The sequence below is a fragment of the Corvus hawaiiensis genome, chromosome 13 (assembly GCF_020740725.1).
Source record: "Corvus hawaiiensis isolate bCorHaw1 chromosome 13, bCorHaw1.pri.cur, whole genome shotgun sequence".
NCBI classification, from domain to species: domain Eukaryota; kingdom Metazoa; phylum Chordata; class Aves; order Passeriformes; family Corvidae; genus Corvus; species Corvus hawaiiensis.
In genome coordinates, this window is record NC_063225.1 from 22,212,746 (window position 1) to 22,222,649 (window position 9,904).

The 9,904-nt window shown below is 46.4% G+C and overlaps 1 protein-coding gene across 1 annotated transcript; it reads right to left on the reverse strand.

Moving 5' to 3' along the window:
- Positions 1 to 1,319: 1,319 nt before the first annotated feature.
- On the reverse strand, positions 1,320 to 9,650 carry LOC125332762 (olfactory receptor 10A4-like). The gene is given in 3 exon segments (XM_048318012.1): positions 1,320 to 1,955; positions 1,957 to 2,152; positions 9,592 to 9,650. Coding segments are annotated over 3 exon segments (891 nt in total).
- Between the last annotated feature and the right edge of the window lie 254 nt (positions 9,651 to 9,904).

The window sequence follows — 9,904 nt, forward strand, 5'->3', positions numbered from 1 at the left end:
CATTGCATGTCCTGTATAAACTAGAAGTTCTTTAGTGTATTGCACCAAGTGCTTCTGGATCATGGTTTATAATAACCAAATCCAAACCCCCAAAATACTCTTGGATGTAGACATCTACACCTCAGATGTGAACAACTAGAAGTAACCTGAACATAATATTAATAAAAAATAGTCTATTTGCTAGAAATTGTATTTCAAGTTATTCTGAACTGTTTCAGCTGAAGTGATGAAAATGCAAGCAAGCAGGCCAGCAAGAAGATATCATATCCAATAATATGTATATAATCACATTCATGGATTTAACTGGCTTACCTTACAGTGCTCACTGCATATTCATTTTCTCTCTTAAGACCATCCCCCAATGATAGCAAGATTATTTACCTATTTTGTTCCCCTGCTTATTTATTTTTATGAGCTATATATTTCCAAGCTTTATTCAAATTAACTACATTCAATGGCCATGTTTGTGCCTGTAACTCATTAAGGATTATTACCCCTTTTTTTTTCTGACAGCAAACAGCCCTCCCAAAGCCAGCAATTTCCTCATATGTTTTCACAGAGCTTCTTTTATTTCCTTGTTTCTCAGACTGTGGATGAGGGCTGACCAAGGGAGTGAGAATGGTGTAAAATTGGAGAAGACTTTGTTTGGCTCTATTTGTGTATTGTGATGAGGGAGTACATAGACAGCTAATATTTGTTGCTGCGACCCAGCCCACTGAGGGGCTGGGGCTGCATAATGCCAACCAATCCCAGCCCATCCCCTGGATCGAGTTCCCCGAAGAGGCAGACTCAGAGGGTGGGTCGATGGGCGGCTCAGAAGCCTAAGCCGCACCCCCTGGGCGGTGCCCGGGTACAAGCCGCCTCCCCCGCTTCGGGAAAGTTCTCGGTTACTCGGTTGTTCACTGGTTCTCCGTTATAACTCCCGCCTCTCGGTTTACCCCAGTGGCTCTTGTTAAATTGTATCCTCCCCCTGGCTTGTAACTCATTGGTTGTTTTCCCCTTTTGCCACGGTTTTCAAATTCCCTATAAAACTGAGGACGAGCCTCAGGGGAGGATCCCATCACATTCCATCCCTTCCGCGCTTGTTCGGGTTGTGAAACTTCTAACAATAAACCTGTTAGGAGTCAGACCCGAACAGCCTCTCTCTTCCTTTGTCTCCGAGCTAATGTGAGCCGATACCATCGGCTCCTGCCGTGTTTCCTCTGCAAAGAAGCCAGCTAGCCAGCTCAGCAAGCAGCTCTTTTCCTGATGCCGAAGTCGCTTCAGCGACGCACAGAAGAACGCAGCTGGACTCTCTCTGACTGGGGGCTCACCAGAGCTCATGCCTTGAGCACAAGAACTGCGTTAAATATTGACCAGTAAAAAAGAACTTCTACAAGAAGATGTAAGCAGCAAGTGGAAAAGGCCTTTCTCCTTCCAGTGGCAGAAGGAATTCTCATGACTGTGACAATGATGTAGAGATAGGATGAGAAGGTCAACAGGAACGGAGGCAGTGAGCACACCCCTGCCATGACAGAAGTCACAAGTCCCACCACACAAATGTCACAGCAGGAGAGTTTTATCATTGGGAATGAGTCACAGAAAAAATGGTCTCTTTCATTAGGCCCATAGAAATCTAAATTTGAGATCAGGAAGGTCAGTATGGAGTTAGAGAGAAAGCCACTGATCCAAGATGCAGTGCCCAGCTGGAGGCAGAGCCTGGTGCCCGTGAGGGCTGGGTAGTGCAGGGGCTTGCACACTGCCAGGTACCAGTCATAGGACATTGCTGCCAGGAGGTAACACTCTGCAGCTACCAGGCAGCTGAAGAAATAGTATTGGGTAAAACACCCCTGCATTGAAATGCTTCCGTCTCCACCCAGGTAGCTGAGCAATATCCTTGGCTAGATATTTGAGCTGTAGCAGATTTCCAAGCAGGCCAAACAGCCCGGGAAGAAGTACATTGGGATGTGAAGGTGCCAGTTGTACACTGGGATGTGAAGAAGCCACCATCAGCACAACAATGAAAGTGTTTCCAGTTATGCTCACAAGGTAGATTGACAGAAACATCAGGAAGAGAAGAGAATCCAATTCAGGACCATTCCTAAAATCCAGGAGGATGAACTTTGTAACATCTGTTTCATTTTTCCACTCTTGGTTTGCCTTAACTTTTTTTCTAGTGTTAAACCAGGAAGTGTTAGCAGCAATGAAGGCCTCAAGAGTTAAGCTTCCAATAAGAAAAATTTCCTCACAGAATAGAGAAGCAAAGAGTAAAAATATCCTGCATCACTAGACCTGTAATGTAATTTCTATAAAGACTTCCCACATACTAAGAGTCACATTGATTATTACTCCACATACTAAGAGGAGAACATACAACTGAAGTGATGTCCACATTTCTTCTCTGGCACAAGGGTAGTTTCTAACATGTCTCCAGTCTGTGCATCCAAATTAAAAAGCAATAGATGCCATCACGAGTTTTGCCATCTTTTTTTCTGTTGTGAAAAAAAAAGGTTAAATTGCTCCAGCAGTGACATAGCCATATTTCCATTGCTAATAAATATTGATGCATTGATGTATATATATATTCACTATTTATAGGTATGTAGCATGACCTTTAATGCAGATATTTTTATTATTTGAAGAAAGTTGAAAAACAATCCAACTTCCATCCATGAAAACAGGTGTGAACGTCATCTATACTATCCTCAGCATATATCCACCCTGCCAATAAAGTGCTGAAACACTCACAAACAAAAGCGCTTCACAGTTACCTCAGTCTTCAGTCTTGTTAATGTGCAGAACAAATGACTCCAAATTTATGGAGTTTAATTCACCTAAAACGGACAGAGTAAGTCATCTTCCAAAAGTACCTATTTCCTGTACCAAGAACTCAGACTTAAGTAGCCAGATACTTAAAAAGAAAAATACAGTTCAGAAAAATCCTACTTCTTGTCGTAGTGCTCTCTTTTGTTTTTTCCTCATGTGTATTGAATAATACCTTTCTCTAGATTCCCTCGCAAGTCTGATTTTCCAAAAATCCTGAAGCTTCAATTTACTTGTTCTGGATTTGTTTAAAAAAAAATTCAGTGGTCAAAGCTAGTCCCAATATGGTGGTTAAGGGTGTGCTGGCACAGGAAGACAAGAGAGTGCATGCAAGGACAAGTAACCTGAGAGGATAACGCAGTTCTGGGCTTGTTGCACGAGCTCTGGCGTGCCCTCAATCAGAGAGTGTCCAACTGCGTTACTTCTGTGCGTCGCAGAAGCGACCTCGGCATCAGGAAAGGCGCAGGCTGGGCGTGCTTGCTGGCTTCTTTGCAGAGGAGACACCGCAGGAGCCGATGATCTAAGCTCACATTAGTTCGGAGATAAAGGAAGAGAGAGGGGATTCTGGTCTGGCTTCCAACAAGTTTATTTTCAGAAGCTTAGCAACCAGAACATGGCAATGATCTTAATCGCACCCGGAGGCTTTTCCCTCAGTTTCATAGGGGGTTTGAAAACCACGGGGAAAGGTGAAAACAACCAATGAGTTACAAGCAAGGGGGAGGACACAATTCAACAAGAACCAATGGGGGAAACTGAGAGGCGGGAGATACAACAAAGAACCAGTGAACAACCAAGTAAGAGAGAATTTTCCCAAGCAGGGAAAGGCAGTTTGGACCTGGGCATAGCCCCGGGGGGATGTGGCTTAAGCTTTGGAGCCGCCCCTCAACCCACCCTCCGAGTCTGTGTCCTGGGGAAATTCGATCCACGGGAGGGCCCAGGGTTGATCGGCATCTCGCTGCCCCAGCCCAGCAGTGGGCTGGGTCATAACAACATCTCCTTCCTTTTTCATTATATTAAAATGAGGGAGAGGACTTAAGGGATTTTAAAACCAAGAACTTAAAAATGGGAAGGGCTAGTAAAATTAACAACATTATTTTAAAAAAACCCCGTACAATGTCCTTGATAATGGAAGGAATCAGCTACTGGAGCTCCCGGTGCACAGGAGGAGCTGCAGCAGCAGGTGGAACAGCAGCAGGTAGGAGGTCATCACACAGTCAAGGGTGGTAGCTTTAGGAAAAGTATAACACAAATATGATTAACTTAAATAATGATGGCTCCCGTGGACTCCCCTCTTTCAAAATAAAATGAGGGGTCATTTTTGTGAAGGGAAACACATTTAAGGAGACTGGGAAGGGGAGGGTTTGTTTTTCAGGCCTGAAGGAGGAGTCTTTTTCTCAAGTGGCTTGGTTTTTCTTCTTTTCCAGGCTATGGCAGCTTTTTTCCTCTGTTTGGCATCTGTAGGTGGTCTCAAAAAGGGTTTGATCCACTTCCCAGGGATCCATTTGGACCCTCTGGGGTGGAAACACACCTGTAGCCTCTCTACCCCAGGTGACTAGGGGGTATGGGCCACGTATTTGTAAAGTATCAGGGTCTTTTATTAGGACTTCAGGTCTCTCAGTGAGTTTATGTTTGGCAGTTTGTGAAGAGTCTCATGATGGGAGGGTCAGGTTCCTCATAGGAACAGTTTAAAAAGTTCAAAGTGAACAGTGCTTTGGAAGGTCTTATGATGGGGGCAGTGATGTCATTGCCACCTTTTTGTTGTTCTAGAAGTCTTCTTAGTGTTTGATGTTTCCTTTCCACAATGGCTTGGCCTGTGGGTGAGTGAGGGATGCCAGTGATGTGATCCACACCCCACTCACTCATGAATCTTTTTAACTCTGCAGAGGTGTATGCTGGGCCATTGTCAGTTTTTATTTTATTTGGTGTTCCCAACACAGCAAAGGCCTGGACTAGGTGCTTGATGACATCTTTGGCCCTCTCCCCACGGTGGGCTGAGGCGAAGGTCGCGCCAGAAAAGGTATCCTCAGAAACATGAATATATTTTTGGCGGCCAAATTGGAGGAAGTGGGTGACATCTGTTTGCCATACCTCACAACTGCCTAAGCCTCGGGGGTTAACCCCCTGACCTAATGATGGAAGCTGATATTTTTGGCAGCTGGGGCATGTTGCCACAATAGTTTTTGCTTGGTCTCAAGTGAGGTGAAACATTCGAATGAGAGCTGGAGCATTTTGATGGAACATTGCATGGATCAGCTGGGCTTGCTGGAATCTATTAGGCAGATTCGCTAACTTGATGGGCATAGCTATGGCATCTGCTCTCCTGTTCCCTTTGGCAATAAATCCTGGCAGGTCAGTGTGTGGTCTCACATGCATGACATAGAATGGTTGCTTTTGGTGGGAGATCAGTTGAATCAATTTTGAAAGCAAATTATGAATTTTTGGGTTTGCAACCTCCTTTAGTAAGGCTCTCTCTGCCCTGGAAACTACACCTGCAGCATAGGCCAAATCAGTTATCAAATTGAATGGTTCACTGAACCGCTCAAATGCCCTGGCCACGGCTGCAAGTTCTGCAACTTGTGGGGATCCTTCAACTACATGCACATCAGACTCCCACTTCTGAGTGTGAGGATCCTTCCAAGTGATTACAGATTTGCAGGAAGCTCCAGAACCATCTGAAAAGATTGTCAGGGCATTTAATGGTTTTCTGCTTTGAATTTCTTTTGGAATCAGTTTGAAGACCGAAGTAAACATTCTGTGGTTTTGGATGGTGTATAGAAATTTGTCCTGTGTAGCTGTCTAGGGCGAATTGGAGGCGCACGTTGTTTTGAAGGAGGTTATCAAGTGATAATCGGTTGTCAATGGTAAGTAGATGCATGTGAAATCACACCCTGCAAGGGTGCGGAGGTGGGATCTAGCTTTCATCACCAACTGAGCCATGAGCTCCTGTGGCGTTGTGATACTTTTGGACGGGTGGTGCGAGAGGAAAACCCACTCGATGATTAACAGGGGATCACTCTGCACCTCGTCCCATTGAAATATCAGCCCGGGAAGGTATGGCATTTCCCCTAATACAATAAATTGAAAAGGCAGACCTGGGGTGCAGCGGTGTGCCTGCTGGGACAACAGTGCTTCCTGTTCCTCACAGATGGACTATCTCGCCTCCTCTGTTAGACTCCTGGGTGATGTGATGTCATCTTTCCCTCACAGGAGGTTGAACAGAGGAGTGAGATCTTCTGTTGTCAGCCCTAGGAGCGGCCTCACCCAATTTAAGGACCCGCAGAGCTGGTGGAGTTCCTGTGAGGTCTTAGGGTGATCATTAATTTTGACTTGTTGGGGAACCACAGTCTGGTCATGTTTTTTTAGTCCAAGGTATTTAAATGGAGAGATTTTCTGGACCTTTTCAGCCTGGATTTCAAATCCATTTGCCTCTAAGGCCTCGATTACCTTCCCTAATGTCCAGTCTAAATAAGATTGGTTAGGAGCGCAGCAAAACATCGTCCATATAGTGGAGCCCTATTGCCTTTGCTGCTAACTTTCTGATGGGGGACAGAATGCGGGCAACATACCGCTGGCAAATGGTGTGGGTGAGATTTTCATGCCTTGTGGCAAAACTCGTCACTGGTAGTGCTGCATGGGAGCCTTTCGGTTGATGGAAGGTACCGAGAAGGCAAACTGGGGTGCATTGTCTGGGTGTAGTGAGAACTGGAAGAAGCAGTCCTTAATGACTGCTACCTTCCACTGCCTAAGGACCATGGAGGAGGAAGGCATTCCAGGCTGCAGGGGTCCCATGTCCTCAATGACTGCATTTATTTTCCACAAATCGTGGAGGAGGCGCCACTTGTCTTTCCCCGGGTTTTTGATTACAAATACTGGGGCGTTCCAAGGGCTATTTGAGGGTTCGATGTTGCCCTTTTTCAATTGCTCCTCCAAGAGTGCAGTGAGCACCTTTAATTTGTGTTTTTCCAAAGGCCACTGATCCATCCAGACATGTTCGTCAGAGATCCAATTTAATTTCTGGAAGGGACGCTCTGCAGTGGCCTTTATTAAAAATTCTGGGGTTGAGATGAAATTTCAACTTGACCCCCCCACTGGGACATGAGATCCCTGCCCCACAATGTAAACCCAGAGTCAGTTACAAAAGGACGGACTGATGCTATCTGTCCCTCTGGACCCTCGATTTGGACAACTGCCTTGCTTCTCCGGGCAGATATAGATCCCCCCACACCCGTCACGATACCTTCTGCCAGCTGCAGCTCCCAGTGTGACGGCCAATTGTGGGAAGAAATAACTGTCACGTCTGCTCCCATGTCCATCATTCCTGCCAGGCTGATGTCCGAGCCTTGGCAAGACAGTTTGCAATTAAGCATGGGTTTGTTGTTCCCAGCTACCTCAGCCCAGAAGACAGAGGGGTTGTAGTCCTGTGGCAGACTACTGGGCATGAGAATAGCTTGGGCCACAACCTGGTTAGCAGCAAGAAAAAAAGGAGGGTTAACACACTGGATGTTGACAGTAAACAACCCTTGTGGCCCCACTTGAACAATTTCTGGTGTTACACAAAGGTCAGCAGGTGTGGGTACTGCATCTTTTAACACAAACAATATAGAGTCTCTCAAGTTCTCGCAACTCATGACGATTCTCTGGGGTGTTACCGAGTCCATTTGAGTTGCCATGGTCGTGGTGACAGTTCTTCTGGTCCGAGCTTTTTGATTTCTATCTCTGTGCAGCCCTGCCAATCCGCACTGATTTGTCAGTTTTTTGGCTGCATCCCAATGTAGGCAGGTGATGTCATTTACCCTGATTAATTGGAGCTGGGGCTCGGCAATTTTGGGCTAGATGCCCTGGTTTGCCACACCTTTGATAGACCCGATTAGTATTGCTTTTGTCCTGAGATGCTGTTGATTCAGCGGCATTTGCAGTCCCTACTACATTCCCCCATGTTTTTAAATTTGGCTGGTTAATTGGCACTAATGTGGTACAGGCACAAATTATCTGATTTAGAGTTGGCAGAAGATTAAATGGGAGATTTAAAATCACTCTTTTGCACACTTCATTCGCGTTAGCTTTTGCAATTTGAGTTATAATATGCTCTTTTGTGTTTAGATCTTCTACCTGTTTTTCTACCAGGAGCCTCAGTTTATCGACAAAATCAATAAATGGCTCATTTTGCAGTTGCCAAATCTCTGTATAATTCAATTGACGTGTTAATTTGGGGGGCATCATTAAAAATGCTTGCTCTGTCGCTTGCCTCGCAGCATTCAGGACAGGCTCTGGTGTGTCTCGAGCCTGGTCTCATGGCTTGGACAATAACCCTTCACTGGTAAGGTGATCTGTAGAAATCCCTGCATTGTTTGGATCCTGCAGTAGGATTGGAAGGAGCTCTCTTAGTTGCTCTCTCCAACTATCATCCCATGTTTGAAATTCAGATGGGGAAGGCAAGCAGGAAAAAATGCTTTTGAGGTCATGTGGTACCATCACTGTAGTGGTGAGGGTTATCTGCAGGAGGTTCTTCAAATAGTCTCCCTCCCTAAATCTTTCTGGGCTTTGCAAAGCTCTTTCAGCCTTCCAGGATCAAAAGGTTTCCATGTGGGATTATTGCCTGCTCTGTCATAGGTAACAGAAGCAGCGAAGGGATAGCAGGGGGCTGAGGGAGCGCCCAGACCCGATTTCAAGATCGCATTGGTTCCGGTTTCTACCCCGTGGGAACCAGAAGGGGGGGCGTGGGAACCAGGAAGTCCTCCACAGTGGGCGAGAGTTGAGGACCAGGAGGAGCAGTCACAGGATGGGCGGCGATTCCCAACACAGGGGGCGGTACCTGACGTGTGGGAGGAACCCAAAGCAGTCATGTGTGGGGGCAGGGATAGGCAAGGGTTGGGGGGGAGGGCGAAAGGGGTTGCGGGAACAAAAGGGGGGAGGGGTGGACTGTGCCATGCGGTCGCCGCCATTATGTAGACATGTAGAGTGTGGGGGGGGGGGGGATAATGCAAACAGCATTTAGAACAGTTTTCTGGGCTTTCAACTGGGGAACAGGCCAAGGATACTGGGTTGGGGAAGGGGTCGAGGCAGCCTGGCCAGGGCTATCTTGACAGGGTGGCTGAGAAGACTGAGAGGGGTCAGGGAGAAGGTAGCAACCCTGTGCCTTTGGGCATATTACCCCATTCGGTTTTTCCAACGAAGGGGAAGTGGGATGAGGGATACGAGGAGAGGAAGGAGGGATATGGGGAGAACTGGGGAGAAATTTGGGCTTTTCTTTTACTTTCTGGTTCATTTTGTGCAAGTCCCAAAGGACTAGAACTAGAGGAAAGAATTTTTCTCCAGAGGTATCTCCTCTTTGCTTTAAATCAGCGATATTTTTTCCTACAGCCTGCCAGAAAGCAGGGGATTTTAAATTTACAGGAGAGGTCTGAGGAAAGTAAAAGAAGAGACAGTGAACAAACTGTTTTAACAGACCCTTTGGAAATTTAAACCCACTAGCTTCAAGGGATTTTGCAACTTGGAGAAAAACCTCTCTTTGGTGTTGAGAAAGTTTTGAACCCATGGCTTTCTCAACACTTTTTCCCCCGCCACCCGCAAAAGGGAAAAAGAAACAAAAAATTCTCAGGGACCTCACACAAGTTTCAGTTCAGCACAAATCAGTACAAATTCCCAGTTACAGGAGTCCGGTCCCAAAACTAAAAACACAGGTGGAGTCCTCCAAATATCGGCTGCTCTCTAACGTCAGTTCAGTGCAAAATCAGTCAGAGTTAGCAGCCTTCTCTCAGGCCACCACTCCTAAAAAAGAGCGGGCTTCACTGAGAGGCGTTGGCAGCTCCAAAGTCGCTTTTTTCACTGTCCACCGAGAGCTGCGACATCACAGGGAGCCACTTGTGTGAGCCCCATGCTTGGACGCCAACCTAACACAGTTCTGGTCTCACTGCACGAGCTACGGCGTGCCCTTGATCAGAGAGAGTCCAGCTATGTTACTTCTCTGCATCGCAGAAGTGACCTTGGCATCAGGAAAGGCGCAGGCTGGGCGCGCTTGCTGGCTTCTTTGCAGAGGAGACACCGCAGGAGCCGATGATCTAAGCTCACGTTAGTTTGGAGATAAAGGAAGAGAGAGGGGGTT